This window comes from Hoplias malabaricus, chromosome X1 (assembly GCF_029633855.1).
Source record: "Hoplias malabaricus isolate fHopMal1 chromosome X1, fHopMal1.hap1, whole genome shotgun sequence".
NCBI lineage: Eukaryota > Metazoa > Chordata > Actinopteri > Characiformes > Erythrinidae > Hoplias > Hoplias malabaricus.
In genome coordinates this window covers 18,634,177-18,658,997 of record NC_089818.1, presented here as the reverse complement: position 1 = coordinate 18,658,997, position 24,821 = coordinate 18,634,177, and the positions used below count along the sequence as shown (strand labels likewise).

Sequence of the window (24,821 nt, the reverse complement as noted above, 5' to 3'; positions counted from 1 at the left end):
GTGTGATGAATGTGTTTGCATTTGGCTTTTAATATTAGCAACATGAAATTTCCTTATAGTGTATTTTCTTTTTTAGTTTTAATGACTATATATTCACAATGGCCTCCTGGAGTTGGTCCGCAGCCTTGTCAAATTGAATTCTCACCTCTGGCCAGTGTTGCTGCACTAATTTCTGTGTTGTCAAATGTTCCTAAATCTGTACGTAAGGACAGGTGGTGCTGGATGGTGTTATTATTTCCTGAAATCTTACAGTACAGATGCTGCTGTATTCTTCTGCACTGATAATTCCAGCTCCTTTCAGTGAGTCACACTAATTGGCTCAGTTTTCTAATATGTGCTGGCTCTTCCGGCTCCCAAATGCCTCTTCTTTTAGTAGCACTGCCAGTTTTAGTGATTGACTGTTAATCCCTTAAATTCATTCTAATGAACTTATTAACAACATAATATCATTTTGCATAATATTTGCATTTTTTTTTACCCATGGAGTCTGGGATGGTGCTCCAAGACACCATAGGAATTAAATATGCAAATAGGATTACGAATAATATTTTGTTAATTTGTTCATTAGAATGAATTCAAGGGATTTACGGTCAATTATTGCTAATTATGTTGGATAAAATATGAATGCATGAAATTAAATGGGACATTTTGGACATCTGGACAGCTACCACAGAGCTGTTTACAACTAGAAGCAGTTCCTGCAGCAAAGTGGGAACTCCCTACTGATAAAATTAATTTCAGAAGAAACTTGACTGAAGGGGCGGCACGGTGGTGCAGCAGGTTAGTGTCGCAGTCACACAGCTCCAGGGACCTGGAGGTTGTGGGTTCAATTCCTGCTCCTGGTGACTGTCTGTAAGGAGTGTGGTGTGTTCTCCCTGTGTCTGCGTGGGTTTCCTCCGGGTGACTGTCTGTGAGGAGTGTGGTGTGTTCTCCCCTGTGTCTGCATGGGTTTCCTCCGGGTGACTGTCTGTGAGGAGTGTGGTGTGTTCTCCCTGTTTCTGCGTGGGTTTCCTCCGGGTGCTCCGGTTTCCTCCCACAGTCCAAAAACACACATTGGTAGTTGAATTGGCGACTCAAAAGTGTCCGTGTGTGTGTGTGTGTGTGTGTGTGTGTGTGTCTGTGTTGCCCTGTGAAGGACTGGCACCCCCTCCAAGGTGTATTCCAACCTTGCGCCCAATGATTCCAAGTAGGCTCTGGACCCACTGCGACCCTGAACTAGATAAGTGAACTGAAATGAATGAATTAACTTGACTGAAGGCAGCATTGTTCATATATCATGATATATTAAGTTAGCTTCCATTGTTCATCTAAAAGCAGTGTCCTGAATTCCTACCCTTCGTATCAAACTCTCAGCTGTAATCAAAACACTCCTAGTTTTTACCAGGTAACTTATCTAAGGAAAGACTCATCAAAAGTCTGACCCTCCAGAGTCGTGACTCTCGCAGGAAAACATTTATTTAACTGTGTCTCAGAAGTGCTGAGCAGAGCAGGAGCAGAGAGAGAAACAAAGCAGAGCTGACTGCTAGTTCAGGATTAGCGTGCGTAGGCGAGCGAAAGCAAAGATTGCCGTTTATTATCTCCGTTTCAGATTTGACTTTGAGGGGAACTTTTTATTCTGGCAAACTGTCTGCTCAAGTGAATAAGTGCATTAATTGGCAAACAAACATATACAAGATACTTTTTGCGCAGTTAATAACAAAGGCATCACTACATGTCGTGTAGCTATTATAGCTAGCTATGAGTAATGGGTGTGTAGTTGTGCAAATAGCGATACAAAGTATCAAGTCAAAAATCATATACCTGACCCAGAGACCCCTTGGTGAAATTTTGGGGCATTCAGTGAATTTATACACACCTGTGGACAGGCATGTTCAGTTGTGCACACACTGCTTATATAATCAGCATGGTGCAGCTGCACATGAGCCCAAGGTCACCATGCCCAATGCTAATTGAGGGGTAGAAAGAAAGGCCTTCCACTGTTGGGCTGTGGAGCAGTCTTCTGGAGGTATATAGAGAATATAGCTCCAGATAATACCTTTGGGATAAATTTGAGTCGCTTATGTGATTCAGAATTCATTGTCCAACATCAGTACCTGGCCTCACTAATGTTTATGTGGCTAAATGCTATCAAATCTTCACAGCAGTGTGCTTAAATCTACTTTCCAGACCTGTAGAGGCTGTTTCTACAGCAAAGAGGTGCAAACTACCCTCTGATCCCCTTCACTTCAGAAGACAATATTGGATTTCTCAATCAATCAATCAATCAATCAAATTTTATTTATATAGCGCTTTTCACAACAAAAAGTCGTCACAAAGCAGCTTTACAGAGATCCGGGTCCAAGCCTCCTATGAGCAAGCCAGGGGCAACAGTGGCAAGGAAAAACTCCCTCAGCACACGAGGAAGAAACCTTGGAAGGAACCAAGACTCATACGGGGAACCCATCCTCCTCGGGTCGACACCGGAGACACAACAGAGAACAGAAGTAAAAGTGAAATGACCGATGAAGGGGTTATAGTAATATAAATGTAGTATAAGTATAATGTAGTATATGGATTTCTAGGTGTCCATAAGTCTTTGGCCATAGAGTGTAGCTACTAATAGCATTAGTAGTGATATAAAGGGTATAATGGAGACTAAGGGCCTCACTGAGACTGTCTCATCAGCACTCCTGCTATTAAAGACAGTTATATTGTGCTTTTGTTAATTACCTAATCATTTTCATATGGAAATCCTTTGTTTATTTTTGCCCATAAGGTCCTAGTTATGCAAATGCTTGCAAGAATTTATCAGGTCCCAGTTTAGTACCTTATCTCTGCTGTTTTTCTTCACACACTGTAGCCCAGAACATCAAATCAAATCAAATTTATTTATATAGCGCTTTTCACAACTGATGTTGTCACAAAGCAGCTTCACAGAATTCCAGTAAGACAAGATTTGACATGAAATGTAAAGACAAATGTAAAACCCTCAAGTGAGCAAGCCAGGGGCGACAGTGGCAAGGAAAAACTCCCCCAGCTGAGGAAGAAACCTTGGGAGGAACCAAGGCTCACAAGGGGTGACCCATCCTCCTCTGGTCAATCTACTGGTGATGATAGTTAGTGGTCCATGAGAACTTCAGTGTAGGGACAGCTTCAAGGCACTTGGTGGTTGCTGGAGCGTGGGCAGCTGGTCTGAAGCGTGGAGGAGGATCTCGACAGTCATCCATCAGTGTCCAGACAGACAGGTGGGCAGTCATTTACTCGGAAAGATGTAAAGGGATGGAATTAGTTTTGAACTGTTTTGTGTTTGTAAAGTAGAAAATATGAAAATTTCCAGAGTGTGGCTAATGACTCCGGCAGATCTGACTATGACAGCATTAACTAAAAGGAGAGAACCAGAAGGACACACAGACACGGGAGCATCCTGAAACACTGGCATCCCTCCGCTCCACCGTCAACAAACCTGAGTGATCGCGAGAAGCGGCGGGACGACAGCACCAGCGTCTCAGTATACTATAAATAAGCAGTATACATCTCAAATAAGCGCCGACAGCAGAGCTCAGTCATTTAGGCCAAAGCAAGTCTTCCTCTAATGATAAGGTCTATGACAATTGCTACTCTCCAGTTGGTGGGTTATGCAGCTGAAGGCGTCCTATTGTTCTGCTGGAGGAGAGAGCACTTAGATAGGCCACGTCAGCCCAGCCACGGCTAAATCCATCTGACAGATATTCCACTTTCATTCAGTCTGGACGGTTTCTTTTATGCACAGTCATATGCGGAATGGCAAATAGATTCTTCAGACACTTTTGTAAGTGTTTACGTCCAGTTTGGCAGGGACAGGGGGCCAGAAATTAGGTTATCTATGGGCAACCGAGGGCACTGTAGCTCATACATAGCATTGTTTACTGTGGGATAGGCTATTTCAATGAATAAAGCACAAGTCCAATGTCATTTTGTTCTAAAATAATGTATTGTTTCTATCAGTATTCACTCCATTCAAAAAGCCATTCTTTTATTGCCTTTCGGCTGTTTATTTGACCTTCTATTGTGTGCGGTGGGTCAATCCATTGTTTAAAATTAGTGTCTGTGCAAAACATGCATCATGTGCTATTTGTGGTTGAGCCTTAGGTGGCCAAAAGCATGCCATTAGCTTAGCGTGAGGACCAAACCTCCCACACAGTTGCTCAAATGTGCTGTACGTCCAAGTGTTAGTATTTTGTGATGTTCATTCATTGTGTACACCCACTATAATCTCCACAAAGAAGCATGAAAGGAAATGGAATTCTCTGGAGCACCTCTACATGAGTCTGAGGTCACCATGCTCAATGCTATATGTCAGCTAGAAAGGTATAATGGCCATAGGCAATGGGCTGGGGGACAGGGGAAGTGTGTTCTATGGAATGAGGGAGCTGGAGTGATGTTTATAATCAAGACCGAATAGCTGATTGCTATGAAGTCCTCACAGAAATGTTCCAACATATAGTCTAAAGCCCAGAAGAGCAGTGGTGGGATAAAATACCTGTTTTTACCCTTAATACTGAATGAGCAGGTGTCCAGTAATGTTTGGCCATGTAGTGTATCTTGTATGATATCATATAGCCCATTAGCAAAGATAACAGATCGCAAACTCGTGTCCTTCATGGGTAATCATGCTATTTGAATATGCCGTTTCTTCATGCTGAAATAATGCTCCAATTTGGTCTAACAAGAGCAGGCAGTCCAGATAACAGACTGAGATTGAACATTTCCATGGAAACAGAGAATGCACAGAGTCCAGCTAAAATAACATCTGACCCCTTTTCAGTCATTTGTACAGTTCATGCAGGGCCACAAATAGCCCTGAGTCACCACAGCCGGACTCGGTGGGGTTTTAATTAACCCTAGGCTTTCTGAGGATAACAATAGAGCCAGTTAAGGTCAGCAGGGCAGACATGTCAGAAATGCTATTAAAGGGTCCCAACAGCTAATGCTCCACAGGGGAATTGATGAAGCGCATGTTAGAGGTGCCGGCAGGCGGGCTCATTATTAGTCATTAGGTGTAACACTGGCAGAAATGGATGTGGAGCTTGATTAAATGCCACACAGAAAAAAAGTACTAATTCGCTGGGCACCACTTTGTGAAATGGAAGCTTTCTGTAGCTGTTGGACCAGGCTCTGTGATGTGTCTCCCTCTACTGGACAGAGCTGTGGTTACAGACAGGCTTAAAAAAATTAAAAATGTAAATAAATAAATTTTATTGTAAATTTTACCTTAATAATTCATTGTCTGTGTTATATTAATCAGATTTAATAAAAACATCATACTTTTTATAATTTTCAATTGTAATGACTTTTAACCATTTCTAAAATTATGTTCGCTCCCAATTCAATGCAGAACATACAAAGCTTTTTAGCTGATGGTGCAGTGTTGGAAATAATAACCATGACATTCTAATAAATAGTGTTAAAAATGACCCAGAACAAGTTCTGTCCACATGAGAATACCAGCGGGAAGCTCTCGGGGCCTTCCAGGCATTCAGTAGCTGCATTGAAGGCCTACCAGGTTAACCAACAACATATTTTGGAACTGAAAATGGAATGGGTAGAACCAGTTTTGCAAAGAAAAAAAAAATAGAGGTTGTACAGACTGACTTGAAATATGAATGTTAGCCAGTGTATTTCATTCAGTTGTTTGAAAAAAAAAATGACAGTGTCTCTGTGCTAAAGCTCTCAAGTCACTTTTAAACTGCTTTATATAAAATATATTTTAATTCTGTTCATTGAAAACAATTCTTGAATTTTACAATCTTCAAAATTTCACGTTGCATCTAGAATGGAATGCCAAAATGCTAATATAAATCATGCTAACATACTACTTGAATTCCCGTAGAGATGCTAGCAGATTAGCATAACCATAGAGGCAGTAGTTTTAACATTTATCAGGTTCTTATTGTCATGGTTCACCACAGGGTCCTACATGTTTTAGCTAGCAAAACAGACCGTAACCAACAGTCAGTGCTGTTTTTGCATCTTCTACTGAATATTCTGGACTCACTAATGTGCCTGCCTGCTTTAGGACACGTATAAGTGGCTTTGTAGCTATGTATATATGCCACTTTATAATTACAGCCTCTTAAATTTCTGCTACTCTATGTCACACCCGCATATTATGGAGGCTTTGCGCCAGCCCACAAATAAGGCATCTAGCTCAGACCGCATACTGTACCTTATAAAGCTTTTACAATACCATGAATGGCCTGTACATTTTGAACATTTTTGTTTTCTTCCCTTCCGTGTCATCTTTGCTAGCCTGCTAAGAGGACAACAAGCTTCTACCTGAGTATGTTACTCTTAGCTTTAAGCATCTTTCAGTTTCAGACAATTACACAGAAGCCACAAGGACTACAAATAGTATCATCTTTTTTCAGTATTCAGTGTCCACACTTTGCCTTTATTAAAGCCTCCATTCACTATTCTTAGTAACAGTTTCTTGACAGCTGCACATCATTTTGGACACAGAGTATTGAGATCTGAACTCACAGTGGAAGTACAGACAGAAACACCTGTTGATTTTTTCACATCTGAAGCCAGTAAGGATCTTGAGTTTCTCCTGTTTTTCAAAGATGACACTCGGACAGGTTTGGTGGTTGCCCAGTATTGCATGGTTGTTAGGGGTTCCGTGTTCTCCATATCTTTGAAACATTTAACTTCTAAGCCTTACAGAGCAAAGCAGCTTTACTTGTGATTCTCAGGAACAATGTTGTCACTATGATATACATCTTAATGTTCAGTGCTAAAATAAGTCTCATCTCATCTCATTTTCTTTTCCGCTTTTCCATTTCAGGGTCATGATGGCAACAGGGGGACATTGCACCGCACGCCCACATGATCATCCCACGTTGCCATTTCGGGCTGAGCCCGGCAGGGTTACGTGGGCTGCCCAGCCACCAGGCGCTCGCCGTCGGACACTACCCCCAGGCCTGGCTCCAAGGGTAGGTCCCGGTAACCCACTCCCGGGCAGGGTACACTGAGTTTTAATGTGTACTCATAGGGATGCTTTTGGATCATGTTTGTCTGTATCTTCACTCCAGATCTGTTTGACATGGGAGACCCTACTGGGAGCTAACAGCTCCCGACGACATAGCCCTGGAGGTCATGAGACCACACAAGCCCTTCTGCCACGACAAGGCCCTGATCCAGGAAGGGGCTAAAATAAGTGCACTACAAAATCTCAGTACAGTGCTGTTCTTTCAGTGTTTGTCTACAGCATTCATATTGTCATCAGCCTCAGACAGGTTTCAATCCAAAAGCTTGTGATTAGTAGATACTAGCATTTTAGCTGATTCTCATTGTTGGGTTTCTCACTAAGGCACAACATAGAGCATTAACGCTGTACCACTCACAGCCTCCAGGTGTCCTTCTTTTCTGTAATGACATGCTAAAGTAGTTGTCATATTCACAGCTGTTGTTTTCACCAGTAAAATGACAGTGAGTTTGTTTAAGAATTATGAGCACTTCCACTTTAATCTAGCCAGCGTCTTCTCTGTGAAAAACACTAAAACTGTGCCCAAGTGACTCTGCTCAGCTTTGTGGCCATATCTGAAAAGCAGTCAACAAATAAATCAATTGAACAAATGTAGTAACACTTTTATTACACACTCGTAAACTCACAATACACAGACGTGACGATTTCTAAAATTGAAAACATTTAAAAACAAGTGACTCCAGGATAAAAAAAAGAAAAAAGAACAAACACCGAACAGTTCACAATCGACATAAGAGAATATAAGACATTGTGTGAATAGCTGTATACAAAATAGATAAGGTCATTGGGTAATAAGTGCTCATAGACAAATAAGGCTTTACACATGAGGAGTGCATGCATGACAATCTGTGTTTGGTTGCACCCATTGAGCTTGTCTCGCAGAGATCATGCAAAACACTGCTGTTTTTAGTCGTCCTCCTGTGTCCCAAAGAGGTTTGAAAGTCAGAGTAGTGTTCTTTCCAACAGAGGGTCCATATAAATCCAAAATCAATTGCTACAAAACCGTGTAAACATAGTAAAAACCCATTTTTACATCAGCACCAAAATAGGGTGGGTTTGGACATCCTGGGCCATCTGGAAACAAAATGGGTCATATTCTGAAGCTCTTGTTTTAGTCCAGTTTCAGCTGATGCTTACTATTCTTTCTCAATGCTCCCTATTCCCTAGGTAGTGCACTACATAAGTAATCATACAGTGACTACTACACTAACTACATGTTAGTTAACGACATATGGTATGTCATTCAGCTTTTGCTGTATACATATGGCTTTCTATTACACATAGTGTGCACTACTTAAGTGCACTTATTTCATGACCTACATATGGTTAAGGAAGTCATTTTAGATTCAGACAGAGTTTGCAAAGTCATTTTTAGTGGGTTGCTGTGTAAAATGTTTGGGCGCTCCTGGTCAGATGACATGTTGTTGATTTTAATATGTAGTTCACCGGCTGAATTTATCCTATTGGGGGAAAACATGTGAGGTTTCATATTTTTCCAATTTGTAATCTCTACAGATCAATAGAACTAGTTGAGATGAAGTCACGGTTATGTTTATGTTTGTTAGCTGTGGATGGTATGTTACTAATGTTTTTTTACATGTAAAATCAACAACACATGCCATTTTACTACGGATGCACAGAATTAGGTATAAACCACTATTTGGTTAAAGAAGCTTAGTTATTTCATAGTCAACACAGTGCTCTACACAGGTCATTCGAGATTGAGCTTCAGTGAGGAGTTTTATGTGAAACTGAGAAAAAGATTGGCTTTACCACTGGCATACAATCATGTACAATAGTTTGGGTACACCTAGTCAGATGTCATGTTCTGTTTTGGTGAAATGAAAGTAAGTCCACAGCTTATAAAGAGGACTCATTCCACCACACTGTAATGGACATTTTGTGTATATTAGGCCCTAGGACTGGAGCCCCCTCCAGGGTGTGTTCCTGCCTTGTGCCCAGTGATTCCGGGTGGGCTCCAGACCCACCGTGACCCTGAACTGGATAAGTGTTTGCAGACAATGAATTAATGTTGCTCTTGGGCCTCCCTTTAATGTGTTTCATTTTTACAGCACTGTACTGAAATCCATGGAGGGGTGCTTTCCTACCCTCCTCCAAAAATGACATAGTGCAGTTTCTGCAATGCTGAGCCCAGAGTAGCTAGGGCAGATGCTATATTCTCCCTGTTACAGTGATGCATCACAATGGTTTTGAAGCTGTAATTTTAATGTAAATATATTACACTGTTCCCTTAAATAAAACAAAAGATAAAAGTCATATTTATGGCATATTTAATATTTATATCCTGTTGGTTAAACAAAAAGGACCTAAAAATGGAAGTGTATTCTCTGCAAAGTACGTGTTCCCTTACTTTCACTTAAAAGGATCAATAAAACATGAAATTTGACCAAAAGTACCCAAGCTTCTGCTGAACATGCCCCCCCCAATCCACACAGCCTCATGTCACCTGAAGCCCCCAAACCTGGATCCCACCCTAAAAGTGCCCCCTCAGTTTTTTGGTAGTGGCTCTGGGAGCCCGTGTCTTTCTGCTGTAAGTCAGTAGATCAGTAAGCCTGAACCTGGGTGGGCAGCAGCTGGCAGCCGTTATTGACGTGGTTCAGGACCCTCTGCTTGAGCTGCGCCACCTGCTCGCGGAGGACACTGGCGGTGGACGCGAGCTCCGTGTTCTGGCTCTTTAGCGTCTTCACCTTGTCCTCGAGTCGCGAAATACGCTCCAGCTTGCGCTTGCGGCACTTGGACGCAGCGATGCGGTTGCGCAGCTTTTTGCGCTCGGCCTTGATGCGCTCCTGAGTGTCCATGTCGATGGGTGACAGCGGCGGGCTTTCCCCGAAACTCTGCACGTCAGGAACCGTCTGCGGCTCGTCCTTCAGCGGCTCGGCGGATGGGGCCGGCGGCGGTGGAGGTGGAGGTTGATGCGGTGGCGGGGGGAACGGGATTGTGTCCGTGCTGTAGTTCACCGTCGTGCCGTACGTGCTCAAGTTCGTGTACACGGGCAGGTCCAAGCCCGCGCTGCTCGTTAGCAGCCTCCCGCCTAGCGCGCCGGCTCCGTTTAGCTGGTTCTGCTTGTGGAGATCCTCTAGAGCCTTCACGAAGCCCTCGGCGAACTCCTGCTCGTCGCTGACGGGTTTGTTAACGTTGCTGTACGGGAACTGCGGTGGCGTGGGCGTCGTGGACTGTGCTATGAGCCGCTCCAGCTCCGGGGATGCGAGTTTCAGAAGCCCCAGTTCTGCGGAAGCGAGCATGGCCTCGCCGTCCCTAAGCTCGGGCTTCAGCTCGGAGCCAGCGCTCTGCTCGTCCGCGTTTAGGCTCATTTCTTTCTTCATTTCGGCGCGTCGTGTGTCTTTGTTGTGGTCTTTGGGGTGTCCCTCTCCTCCTCCCTTTAACCCTCCGTGTATCTCTCAGAAGCTCTCCTGGACGGAGGGTTTGTTTTTATTCCCCACTGGACTTCCTCAGAAGCGGGGAAATGAGCTCGTTGTCCATTTAGCCTTCTCCGAGTCAGAGAACGGCACAAACATTACAAAACTGGAACAGAAACGAGTTTCTGCCTTCCTTCTCTCCGGCTTGAAAACAAACCTTTCGAAGCTCCTTTCCCCGTCCTTTCACTCGGTTCGTGACTGGCTCGTGTTCACTGAGACGCGCTGCTCTCTCCGCCGTCTCCTCGCTCTCAGCCTGGGCGGAAAAATAAGGCATTTGCAAGTTTTTCTCGTTCACGAGAAAAAAATTTCCATTATGTCACTTCGGAGCGCGCAGATTGGACCAAGATGACGTTTTCCTCCCGCCTCATTTGCCTAAGAGGGCGTGGCTCGAGTCCCGTCGCTACGGAGACGGGCACAAACTTCAAAACAGTGCGGGGCATTGTGGGGTGATGTCATAAAGGAACGTAGAACGCGCGAGGGTGGGGCTAGCGCTAAAAGGTACACTTTTTTTCCAGTGTGTCGGATCGATTGACTCGGCTCATCAATAAGAATAGATTCTTTCAGCTCCTGCTTGTTGTAGCGCTGCAGGTTGTTGTTTTTGAAGTTTGTAAAACTATTAACAACCTACAATGGTAAAACTAACACACACACACACATAACCATATGGCTTTGATGACTTCATTTCAGATGATTCTGTACTGACTGAGACATATCCCAATACAGTAAGTAAATTAGTATGTTGAAAGTAAAACTATGTAAGATTTTGTATTTTTGCTTCTGGGCTCCACGTATAGTTGCAGAAAGCAATACAGCACTTTCTTTAAATCAAGGGAGAAGGTTTCCTGCCTGTATCCAGATGTTACCTAGCGCAGTTATGCAGTGCTGAGTAGCAACAACAGCAGCAAATTATGCGGCTCCATTCTGGGTCAGTTGCAAGGGCCTGATGGTATGCATAGGAAGACCAACTAGAAGGGAGCTGCAGTAGTGAAGCCTTGAAATGGTGAAAGACTAAACAAGCACTTTGTTAGCCTCGCTAGAGAGAATAGGTCAAATCCTTTGAATGCTGTAAAATAGAAAAATGCATGAAAGTGTCAGGTTTGCAACACAATTCAAGAATTATAGCTACATAAAATGTAACTTGCATACTTAATTTGGAGTAAAGCTGAATTAAATTAACACAACACGTAATATAATAAAAGAATCGATTCAAAGAATCGACTCGTTCGCAAATGGCTCATCACTAGGTAGGAGGGGCGAGAAACCATGTCTGGATGGAAACGTTCCTATATTCCAACATGTGGAGGTTTTTGGACGTCTGCAAATGAAAAGAGAGGGGGAGGAGGCACATAAAGTGGCGGAGGAGAGAGAAGGAAGGGCAGAAAGAGTTGTCTGGTTGGAAATGTTACACTTATTCCATAATTGTGAAGGTTTTAGGCGTCTGAAACTAAACTCCCCACAATGGTTTCATTTCTAAGAACACAAGTGCACACGAAAACCCAAATTGATCTGTTAATAGCTACATTAACACCTACCTATTCCTGACATCAGCCTTCAGTGGAATTGCCAGTAGAGTGAAATGCTCTGGAGAATCTGCCATTCTCAATACCAAGCATGGGCTAGAAGAGTAGCCCCACCCCTATCCCAGCACTGGGCTGTGGAGCAGTGCAACTGTGTTCTCTGGAGTGATGGAGCTCTACATCTGGGATTAGTTGGAGTGAGTTTGTGATCCAGAACAAATCATACAACACTTGCAGTTTAGGAGGCTTTACAATTAGCACCCATACATTTTAGCATTAGGTTTAATCTGAACTTTACACCTGTCAGACGTAGCATGTTTAGGTGGAATCTTATAGCTCTTCCACTGTGTGAATGTGATAGTTATTAAAATGAAATGTAAGGAAGAATAATCTCAGTAGTATTCATTACAGTGCTGGCAAAACATTTACACATGTTTTAAAGAGAATTATCACTACTAATTGCATTAATAAATTAAAATGAGATATAGACAAAGACATATATATATAATTGCACCGTGTGATGTCCTGCATTGCGCCCAATGATTCCAGGAATGTTCCAGACCCACCAGAGCCCTGATTACAATGAAGCAGTTACAGAACATGAATAAATGAACAAATGTTCCACAACCTTGACATTACATTTTTTACAGACATTTAGTGTCACTTTCAGTGGGAGCATCATATGTGCTATCGCCAGGTGAACAGCACTTAATGCTGTCGTCTCTGAGAGATAGGAGAAAATCAAGCTCCAATCCTTTCCAGTCAAACCTGTATTCACAGACAAAAGACACGGGGAGAATACACTGAACTCCCGAGACCCGAGAGCTGTGCAGCAGCTATATCAGTGTGTTGCAGCAGAGGTGAAAAAGTCTGATATTATATTTAGTTAATGGATTTGGTGCAGTTTTCCATTTAACAAAATACATGTGTATATTTTTCCCCTCCTTGACTGTTTACTTTCTATTAACGATAAAAATCTGTGTGGCTAGAGTTCGCCTGGGGCATCAAATTTCCCATATTTGCAGGTGCAGAAACTGAAACACACCTACTGATATTTATCAATGGGGACTCAGCCATGACACCTTGAAGATGTGAATGAATCACACTGCTTGCCGTGCTTGCCTCTTTCAGTTTCCATAAATAACCGTGCAGTCGGGGAAAGTAGTGGAGGGCGGGAGGAGGGGGCTGATGTGACGTCAGGAAACAGTGACGTCCGTGGACCGTCTGCAACCGAGAGGTGCCAGCATCATCTGTTGCTATGGTAATGCTGACATGGGGTCTGACGCAGGGAAAGCAGGTGAATGGTGCGGAGGAGGGAGAGATGAAAGGAAGAGGGAGGAGGAGGGGGAAGGAGGACAGGAGCAGAGGATGTGGGAGACTGTAGAGAAAGAGGATGTGTAGGTGGCAGAAAACTGATATTTTTCCCCCCGCTGGCATCATTTTAGCCTTGGAAATTATAGTGCGTAGGTGTAAGGGGAAAAAGGGAACAGAGGAACGGTTTCGAAATATAAAAATGCAGCAGTTCCGATGCCCAGATAGTGAAAGTCTGTTCATGCATGATGACACTTAATGTCACAATATGTACACTGATGAACCAAAACATTAAGATACTACAAGTGAGATGGAGATTACATTGAAAACTGGAAGTATACGCTACGTTTATCTGTCTGTGAATTTCAAGTTAAACCTTTTCTTATTATGATTATTATTATTATTACTTCATCCAATTTTCTGCTTAGTTTTGTCTTTGCTAACTACACCTGTTAGCTTGTTCTCCCCAGTTTCACGGTTGTGTTTTAAGCTAGCAGGTCAAAGGCTAGCACTTGCTTCATTTGAGATACCGGAATCCACCAACCAACTACTGCTTCTAGAATCTGCTGCTAACACAATCATAGAGCAGCTGCTGAAAATGCTTAGAAGAAACCACTATCTGCTATCAGCCTCTGTCACTATCAGCAACTAATTTCAGTTGTGGTAGCTAACACGATGACTGATTAAGGTGGAGATACAACACAAGGCCAGTGGTGCTCTCTTGAACTCTCAAAATCAGTAGATGAGGCATCACTGGAAATCAAACTCTGATTCTTGGCCAAACACTTTGACATCTGTGCCACTCTGTAGTATGTTTCCTGTTACTTTCCTAAGCTTGAGGAACCATTTCAAATGTTATGCCTGTGGTAATTGCATACTGCAGATGCTTCAGATAGAAACTAGTTTTACAAACCTAAAGTATGCCTTTAATCCTGCAGGTCAGAGTCAACAGCCTGTTTCCATTAGACCTTGTGTCTGCAGCTGGATGAAACCAAAGTGTTCAGTGTAACACTGTTAGCCCTCTCCCTGGCCCCCTCTGAGCTTATGGCCCCACTTTTTTTCGCCAGTTTTCAAAATGACTCACACATACACACACACAAGGCCTGAGGCCAAAAAGCACAGAGGTGATTATATTCTGTGAATACCACAATGGGAAGCCATTTCCCTAAAAAATGAATTTACACAGGGCCACGGGGCTCCGGAGACCAGCAAACACAAACAAGTTAGAACCAGATCTCTGCTGAGTGTTGTCATTAGAGCTCTGGGCCAGCGGCTCATGATTTTGATGATCTGCCTCTGCCACTCACATCAGGTCGTTGCATGTTTTTCAGATTTGTGGTTGGAAGGAGCTGAGGGATATTTATTGCCAATCATTCTAGCTAGAATAAACAGTTCTCTATGTTCCTGCTGACATTTTATTTCAGCTGCATTCCCACGTAGGTCATTTGTTTTTGTTTATCTTCTAATGACGCCCACCAAAATATATTTGCTCATTAACACCGATAAGATCAGTGGCCTATGGAAAAATAACTTTTAATTACTTCTATAGAATAGCTTTCCTTCATGATATGACCTCTGAAATCTAAGCAAGGAATATGCAAATTTAGCTCCCTGTAATGTTAGCCTCTGGGTAAGTATTAACAGGGCCATATCTACGTTTTCCTGTTTGTTATCCGCTGGGGTCAGCTTCTTGGATTTGTAGTTTTATGGAACAAACACAGTTATACAATCTCTCGGTGTCTCTTACCCTGTCAGATAAAGGTATGTCAGAGGTACGTTATTGGTCACTAAAGGTACAAACAGTGAAAATGTACCTTTAAACGTTCAAACAATGTAAACATACTATTAAAGGCACAGCAGTTGTTTGAAAGTCCACTCGTGTTCCCTAAATGTACATTAAATTCTCTTTCATCACAGAACTGTGTAAAATAAAGAACATAATATTAGTCCTGTGTTCTCCCTGTGTCCGCGTGGGTTTCCTCCGGGTGCTCCAGTTTCCTCCCACAGTCTAAAAACACACGTTGGTAGGTGGATTGGCGACTCAAAAGTGTCCGTAGGTGTGAGTGTGTGAATGAATGTGTGTGTGTGTGTGTGTGTTGCCCTGTGAAGGACCGGCGCCCCCTCCAGGTGTATTCATGCCTTGCGCCCAATGATTCCAAGTAGGCTCTGGACCCACCGTGACCCTGAACTGGATAAGCGGTTACAGATAATGGATGGATGGATATTAGTCCTGGAGATAAAATGGTGAGTATGAAATCAACACAATTGTAAAATCTACAAGTAAAATAGAATAAGGTACAACTAAGTTCCCTAATTAAAGCTATAGAATATGTAACCTTGAGGGTACCACCTCAGTGATAGTGTAGAATTAAACAGCTTTTTTTTTTTTGTTCCAGTGTATTTTAATATACTGATGTGTCGTTTCCTGAGCTGCAGCAGCTGTTGTTGTGGTACAGTTGTGTAGTATATAGTATGTGTGCAATTATTTGTCATTCTACAACGTACAAGGAATCGTATCTTCCGCATTTAACCCATCAGTGGCAGCGAACACATACACACACTAGTGCACTAGGGGCTGTGAACACACACCCAGAGCGATCGGCAGCCATCTCCGGCGCCCGGGGAGCATTTGGGGGTTCAGTGCCTTGCTCAAGGGCACTTCAGCCATGGATGTTCCCACCGGTCCTGGGGAATGAACCTTCCGGTACCAAGCCCCGTCCTCTAACCATTAGGACAAGGCTGCTTTAATGTTGTGTAGTGTAGTGTCTCTGCCTGATACATATTGTGATAGGTGTTTGGGGGCAGGCGCAGCAGGTAGTGTCGCAGTCACACAGCTCCAGGGGCCTGGAGGTTGTGGGTTCGATTCCCGCTCCGGGTGACTGTCTGGGAGGAGTTGGTGTGTTCTCCCCGTGTCCGCGTGGGTTTCCTCCGGGTGCTCCGGTTTCCTCCCACAGTCCAAAAACACACGTTGCAGGTGGATTGGTGACTCGAAAGTGTGCGTAGGTGTGAGTGTGTGAGTGAATGTGTGTGTGTCTGTGTTGCCCTGTGAAGGACTGCCGCCCCCTCCAGGGTGTATTCCCGCCTTGCGCCCGATGATTCCAGGTAGGCTCTGGACCCCCCGCGACCCTAAATTGGATAAGCGGTTACAGATAATGGATGGATGGATGGATGTTTGGGGGCAGTGTAGAGTAGTGTACTGTGGGGTTCAGTGTTGTAAGATATAATTTACTAGTAGTGTAGTGTCTCTGCTTATGCTGCAGGGGAAGCCATGTGGTGCCGTGTGCTGTGGGGTGGTGTAGCGTAGTGTAGAATTTTGTTTTATAGTTCACAGTATAGTGCAGCGTAATACACTAAAATGAAGTGTAGTGTCATTACTCTCCTTGAGTGGCTGTTAGGTGTGTTTTGGGTTAAAGTTATGTCAGAGACAAATGTTACGGACAATTAACTTTACATATGCATCTCATCTGGGTAAAGTCCAGGGACGTTCTGGGGTTACTGTGCATGTGAAAGGGGCTTAATTTTGACCATTTATTGTTAAATGATGTGGTGTATTGTTGTCTAGTGTATTATAGTGTAGTGTTGTTTGGTGTAGTGTATTGTTGTCTAGTGTATTATGGTGTAGTGTTGTGTAGTGTACTGTTGTGTTGTCGAGTGTGGTGTAGTGTATTGTTGTCTAGTGTATTATAGTGTAGTGTTGTTTGGTGTAGTGTATTGTTGTCTAGTGTATTATGGTGTAGTGTTGTGTAGTGTACTGTTGTGTTGTCGAGTGTGGTGTAGTGTATTGTTGTCTAGTGTATTATAGTGTAGTGTTGTGTTGTCGAGTGTGGTGTAGTGTAGTGTTGTCTAGTGTATCATAGTGTAGTGTCGTGTAGTGTACTGTTGTGTTGTCGAGTTTGTTGTAGTGTATTGTTGTCTAGTGTATTATAGTGTAGTGCTGTGTGGTGTAGTGTATTGTTGTCTAGTGTATTATAGTGTAGTGTTGTCTAGTGTATTATAGTGTAGTGTTGTGTGGTGTAGTGTATTGTTGTCTAGTGTATTATAGTGTAGTGTTGTGTAGTGTACTGTTGTGTTGTCGAGTTTGTTGTAGTGTATTGTTGTGTGGTGTAGTGTATTGTTGTCTAGTGTATTATAGTGTAGTGTTGTGTAGTGTACTGTTGTGTTGTCGAGTTTGTTGTAGTGTATTGTTGTGTGGTGTAGTGTATTGTTGTCTAGTGTATTATAGTGTAGTGTTGTGTAGTGCACTGTTGTGTTGTCGAGTTTGTTGTAGTGTATTGCTGTCTAGTGTATTATGGTGTGGGGTTGTGTAGTGTACTGTTGTGTTGTCGAGTTTGTTGTAGTGTATTGTTGTGTGGTGTAGTGTATTGTTGTCTAGTGTATTATAGTGTAGTGTTGTGTAGTGGACTGTTGTGTTGTCGAGTGTGGTGTAGTGTATTGTTGTCTAGTGTATTATAGTGTAGTGTTGTTTGGTGTAGTGTATTGTTGTCTAGTGTATTATGGTGTAGTGTTGTGTAGTGTACTGTTGTGTTGTCGAGTGTGGTGTAGTGTATTGTTGTCTAGTGTATTATAGTGTAGTGTTGTGTTGTCGAGTGTGGTGTAGTGTAGTGTTGTCTAGTGTATCATAGTGTAGTGTCGTGTAGTGTACTGTTGTGTTGTCGAGTTTGTTGTAGTGTATTGTTGTCTAGTGTATTATAGTGTAGTGCTGTGTGGTGTAGTGTATTGTTGTCTAGTGTATTATAGTGTAGTGTTGTCTAGTGTATTATAGTGTAGTGTTGTGTGGTGTAGTGTATTGTTGTCTAGTGTATTATAGTGTAGTGTTGTGTAGTGTACTGTTGTGTTGTCGAGTTTGTTTTAGTGTATTGTTGTGTGGTGTAGTGTATTGTTGTCTAGTGTATTATAGTGTAGTGTTGTGTAGTGTACTGTTGTGTTGTCGAGTTTGTTGTAGTGTATTGTTGTGTGGTGTAGTGTATTGTTGTCTAGTGTATTATAGTGTTGTGTTGTCGAGTGTGGTGTAGTGTATTGTTGTCTAGTGTATTATAGTGTAGTGTTGTGTAGTGTACTGTTGTGTTGTCGAGTTTGTTGTAGTGTATTGTTGTGTGGTGTAGTGTATTGTTGTCTAGTGTATTATAGTGTTGTGTTGTCGAGTGTGGTGTAGTGTATTGTTGTCTAGTTTATTATAGTGTAGTGTTGTGTAGTGGACTGTTGTGTTGTCGAGTGTGGTGTAGTGTATTGTTGTCTAGTGTATTATAGTGTATTGTTGTATAGCGTACTGTGGAATGCTATATACTGTAATGTGGTGTAGTGTCTCTGCCTGAGCCGCAGGGGGCGCTGCTGTGGTGTCTTCTATGGGGCGGAGTGTGGAGGAAGAGTAGCAGGAGGAGTTGATGGGAGTTGTATTGTTTACAGAGCTTCGCTTCGCCGCTGCTCTTCTCTGTTGAACTTAATGAACCGCTGTCTTTTCTCTGAAAAATAAACTCCCCGCGGCTCGGAGCAGACCTCGGCGGCATGGCGGAGAAGAGGACGGTGGTGGTGACCGGTAAAGACAGCAGTTTTGTTGGGGTTTTCCCGTGAAACTCTTGAAAGGAGCTGAGTGAGAAAACAAAAGACTGACTTGGTGCAGCTCTGTTTTCTCCAGAGGAGCTGGTAGTTTAATGACAACTGTCTCTCTGCCATTGGCTGTTTCTGAGGTTTTTTTTTTGTGGTTTAGCATAAGTACGTGGATTATTATTGTAGAGATTTGCTGTAAGAACTGCTGAAGAAAGAAAGCCTTATTTACACTTTAAATATTTAAATCAATCGGATTTATTAGTTGTAGTTGCTGACACTTGCTGTTGTTGAATTAACAGTTCCGTGTTTTGTCGATTTTCCAAATGAGTTAACACCTCCTCTACAGGGAAGAAACTTAAATGTAAAATGTCGGTTTATTTGCTGTAAAAGGTACACTACCAGAAAGACAGCTAACACAATGACATTATACACTCACTGTCCCATTATCAGCTCTTCTCACCATGTAAGTGAACTTAGTAGTTCTACAATTACGGATTGTAATACATTATTTGCTCTGCATACTTTGTTGGATGTGGTTCAATACTCAGGACCCTCACATCACAACAAGCAGGTTCTATACAGTAATTGTATCATCTGGAATTATGTTTGGGGATCAGTAATTTATCATTTTTATCTAATTGTGCATTACGGTGGTTGTAGAAGTTTAGAAAAAAACAATAAATTCAGTAAACAACCAGAAAATGCTTAGAAAATCAACAAAGCACATCATTTGGCCAGGGGCATGCAGATCATTCCACACCACTTCATGTGATTAACCTTCGTTCAATTAAAAGTTACTGATTAAATCTGTGCTGGAGGCTGGTTAAGATATCGCTCTGCAGACTGTAAGGGGACAGAAATGTCCAAAAAACGTGTTGTGTGTTTTTGGAGTTTATGGCAGTGTACAATATACTGTCTGTAAGGTTTATTTTCTGCTTCTGAACTTTGAACTTTGCACTTTTACACATCAGTTTGCACACAATGAGCAAGACACTTCTCTAAAGATCACTCAAAAACATAATGTGAAAGTGCTTCCCTGGATTCCTTGCCTCCTTTAGCCCATCCTCTTGCACTTGCACTACTGTGAGCATTACATTCTATGAATATTTACAGGTACTTTTATGAGTACTTCCATTCTACAAGTACTTATATATACGTACTGATGTGTGCTTACATTCTATGAGTACTTATGTGTACTTCTAGGAGTACCTACATTCTACAAGTACTTAATTTTATGTGTACTCGCATTCTGTGGTAATGCATGTAACCTCCTAATTCCACGGTACATATCAGTACTTTTATGCACTTCTCTGAGTATTTACATTCTAACAGCTCCTTTGTATGTAGGTTTATGAGTACTTGCATTCATGTATACTCTTCAATGTATTGTATTGCTAGGGAAAGATTAAAGAAAAAAAATACAGATTAAAATATAGTTCAGTGTGAGAGCCTTTCTTTACTGTATATATGACAACAACCCTTGAACTTTGATTCAATGTATAGCACTAACAACAACTCATATTTTTTGCAGGTTTTGAGCCATTTGGAGAGCATGCTGTTAATGCAAGTTGGGTAGCAGTGAAGGTATGAAGAAACAGCAGAAGTAAACAGTGTTCAAGAACCATGTATTATGAACCAAGAAGTGTCTTTCTGCAGCTTGGACCCATATACTATAAGAAAGATATACTCTAGATTATTTTTCCCTGAGGTTGTAGGGTTATTTGTAGCGCTAAATTGCTTTAACAAGATCGTTTTTAAAGTTTGCCAGATAATATTTTCACCGGGCCAGAAATGAAGATGATACAAAAGGCAAGGGGGCCTTTCTTTTAAACCGTGTATTTACTTGTGAATATTTGTTTCAGATCACTCTGGGTAAAGGTAGTTAAAATGTCTGGTATAGGATGTGGTGTAAGTTATATTTTAAACATACATACATAAAGTCTGTGTGGCAGAAAATGCTTGCAACTGGGTTGTAAGGAAGAGAAGTAGAACAATTTAAAATATGCATTGTCATGCAAACTCTGTGTAATTGTGACACATGCAGATGGGACGTGCATATTTTGCTCAAATGACAGTTTACAGTGTCAAGTATTTTAGAACTTACAGAAAATTGTCTGAATATTTTGCATATTACTGCCTTCTTTGAAGCGTTTGTATGTGTGTTTGTCTGTGTTGGCCTCAGGAGCTGGAGAAACTGGGTTTGGGGCAGCATGTGGACCTGCATATCAGTGAGGTTCCTGTGGAGTACCAGGCCGTCCAGAATCTTCTGCCATCGCTATGGAAAAAATACCACCCAAAGGTGCCGGCCCACCCATGTGATGGACACTTTCACTCAGTGCATTTAACTCTGTCAATAGGCAAACTATTGATTTCACATTCACATACCTAATCTATCTGACATGTTTATGCAGAGGGAGGATATGTTTAGTCTGGAAATATTTGAAAACTGTTATAAGCTGGTATTCTGTACTTTGGTCTCATAGCGTTCCACTTCAAATCTAAATGATTTATAAAAACAAAACTAAAAATACCCGTGAACCGCACTGCATACATTTCTATTTTTAACTTTACCAACTCTCACTTTTGTGCTCCAAAGTTAGTCGTACATGTCGGCGTTTCTGGAATGGCTACCACGGTAACACTCGAAAAATGTGGGCATAACCATGGTTACAGCCGCCGTGACAACTGCAGCTTCTATCCTGAGTCGCAGTGCTGCATGGAGGGAGGACCGGACTGCATCCACTCTGTCATAGACATGGACTCTGTCTGTAAGAGAGTCAACTCCTCAGGCCTCGGAGTCACTGTGTCTGTCTCGAAGGACGCAGGCAGGTATGGAGTCAATGCCAAAGCTGTTAAATTCTTAAACTGTATCCACAACCTTTAATTCCCTTATGCTTATAACTACACATCTTATACACTGAACGATCACTGGATTAGGAACACCTACCTTGTATCTAAACTCATTGTCCATTTTATCATTTTCACAGTCCATACAGGAGCTCTTTGTAGTTCTCCAATTACAGACTGTAGTACAAAGTAGGTGTTCCTAAACCAGTGATTGTAGTAAAAGAAATAGCATTAGTTACTTAATAATTAAAATTAAAGTGGAGATACTGTACCCCTTTTCTTAACACCGTTCTCTGGATCTTAATAAATCATCTATTAGGCTTTTTTTAAATGACCACAAATGAGAATGGGTTGGTAGGTTCCTGATCCTCAATTCAATATGAACATGTACTGAACAAGTGATTTGTCTCATATTATATCCTCTTAAACAACAGCTTTAACTACAGAGTCTGATTGGTTGGAAATCTTTCACCACTGAACAGTAATGAAAAGCATTTAACCTGTGTTGTTTTATCTAAAAAGACTATTTATCGGTTAGCCAAACACTTGTTTCTAAGCAGATTACCACTGCAGTTTAGTAACAAATTGCTTAGACAAATCTGTCAAAGGGTTAAGAGGTTAAACTAAAAAAAAAATAATGTTTTCTCTTTGATCTACTGCTGTAATGCTCCAGACACACATCTCTGTCTGGAACCTCTATCTGATGTCTGCTCTATTTTCCTCAGGTACCTGTGTGACTACACCTATTACACATCTCTGTACCTGGGTCAGGGCAGGTCAGCCTTTGTTCACGTGCCTCCTCTGGGGAAGCCCTACAGTGCAGAGAAACTAGCCCAGGCTCTCAGAGCTGTGGTGCTGGAAATGCTGGAACTGATGGAGCACAATACAGAGAAGCATCTTTGCCAGCACAGTCAATGAGGGAACAATGAGGGTGGGTCCCAAACAGCTCACTCACTCACTCTGTAGTGTCTGTGCACAGGCAGGAGGTTCGACTGTGTTTGATGTCAATATCTCACACTACATTGAGAGTGCTGGGTTGATTTTGACACAGCCCACACACCGAAGCTTACTGTTGCTGTGGCCAAATGAGGGCAAACGGCACTTTATGGGGTGTAATCAAAAGATGCTGAGATGCGGTGCTATGTATAAAAATAATTTTTGAATCAACGTGAATGGAGAAACAGAACAACTTTTCAACCCACGTACATTATGTATATAACATTCACTCCTCTGCAGCTTTTAAATATACCCCAGTCACAACCTGGACATTTTTGAGCTTCTTTGCATATATTTTTGCTGTCAAATCCAAACCTTGTATTACCAGTTGTTTTAAACCCAGTAAAATTAGAAGTAATTTATGATGATATATTTCAGAGTGAAATGGTATTAGAGGTGCTCTCTAAGCTAGCTGAAAATTTTACTTGATAATAGATGATTGTGGTTCTGGGAGAAATTTTTTGATTAATGTTATTTTACCACTCAGAAACTTACTATCTGTATTGAACCCATCTGTGGCAGTGAACCCACACACACAAACACACGGGAACCAAGCACAACCCCACACATGGATACCTTGGGGTTAGGTGCCTTGCTTAAGGGCAGCCATGGATGTTGAGGGAGGTGAACGCCCTGTTTCTTCAATCATTTGCCCCCATTTCTTCTGCTGTCAGGAACCTTACAGTTCCATGCTTGGTTCTCTAGCCTCAAGTACCCCATAAAGTCCATATAAAGTCCATGTCTTTTTGGCATAAGCTGCTTTGTGATGTCACAGATACTCAGTAATTACAAAAATGCCCCTAGTATAAGTGGTTTTGTTTACAACTTAATGATTATGCAGAAAATTTGAAAATATGTGAAATTCTCTGTGCTACTTTCTGAAAAGTACAAATCTATTCTACGTCCCCTTAAACCTTGAGAGAAAATATGGAGATTAAAGGTTTTATGACAGCCGCTGTACAAGTGTGGCATGGTGTTTTCACGCCGCATACTATATTAGTAGCAATGCTAACACAATGTGAAAGAAAATGTTGCATTTAGATTAAATAACCTAACACGTTTGTGTACTCTTGCTCATAGGGCAGAAATACTAGATTGTACAGAGTCTATGTTAACATTACAATATGATTATATCTGTCTATAGTGTAGCTGTAGCATTTAAAAAAAAATAATGTTTTACAAATGATACCTAAATAGTTATTTGTAATCAAAGCACACACTTTGAAAATACTGTTGCCTTCTGAATATCAAGGTCTTCTGCCAACATTATGAACAGCTATCTCTTCAGGACTATTTTCCCAGTCAGACAGCTTTCTGTGAAAAATGATACTGTGAAATCAGGGTTGAAAATATATAACACATATAGTCCTTTTTTTTGTCGTCTCTCACTGAACATTTCCAGAGATGATGTCTCTAGGTCATATTCTACAGCATGTTATCACTGTTTGATCTCTGACAGTAACGCAATAGAAGAACACCAGCCTAGAGTTCTGAGTAACATTTATACTTTTCCTTTCTTGATATCCAGCCAAACTGGACATTAAGTACAACTTATTAATTTTCAGGAGATATATAGCAAATAGGTTACTAATATAGTAATAAAAATATTAGGCAAAGTAATGGTAAGCATAAGAATTCTAAAGATTTATGAAAATCTGACTATAAATATCCACACATTGTAAAGACTAAACTTTGGAATTGTGAGAAAATTTCTCTGCAGATTTTCTTCCAAAACTCCGCAATCCTCCCAAAAAGAAAAGACGCTTTAATCAGTGTGAGCAGAGTAATACTAAAAAAAGTGCATTATGCTTAGCCCTTTAGGCTTGTGTGTAACTTTCTGTTTGATGTGTGTTTTTCTGTGATTTCTTAAATTTTTTTAATCCCATTTTCACTGAAAATGAAACAAAGGAAGGTGGTCTCTGATTTTGCACAGTACTGTACGTGGATGTGAAAAGACAGTGACAGTATGACAGGACTGTAGGCCTGTAGTGTGCCTGATATCAAATTTTATAAATATATAATACTTCTGGAACTTAGAGTTAAAAGAAACACTTTAAGTGGGATCATTTAATTGTTTTTTTGTTTGTTTGTTTTTGTTTGTTTATTTGTTTTTTTCCTTAAATAAACACTGGACCAGTCAGGTGCTGCGAAACCGATTGCTCTACT

General features: G+C 41.6%; 2 protein-coding genes across 2 annotated transcripts; one reads left to right on the top strand and one right to left on the bottom strand.

Moving 5' to 3' along the window:
• Positions 1–7,600: 7,600 nt before the first annotated feature.
• On the bottom strand, positions 7,601–10,715 carry LOC136675583 (transcription factor JunD-like). The gene has a single exon (XM_066652213.1). It carries the CDS (start codon positions 10,345–10,347, stop codon positions 9,568–9,570), a length of 780 nt encoding a protein of 259 aa, XP_066508310.1. The 5' UTR covers positions 10,348–10,715; the 3' UTR covers positions 7,601–9,567.
• A 7,879-nt stretch (positions 10,716–18,594) lies between these two features.
• LOC136675584 (pyroglutamyl-peptidase 1-like) lies at positions 18,595–24,199 on the top strand. The gene is made up of 5 exons (XM_066652214.1): positions 18,595–18,801; positions 20,344–20,396; positions 20,995–21,111; positions 21,409–21,641; positions 22,385–24,199. The coding sequence occupies exons 1-5, from the start codon at positions 18,771–18,773 to the stop codon at positions 22,575–22,577; spliced, it is 627 nt and encodes a 208-aa protein (XP_066508311.1). The 5' UTR covers positions 18,595–18,770; the 3' UTR covers positions 22,578–24,199.
• The last annotated feature ends 622 nt before the right edge of the window (positions 24,200–24,821 follow it).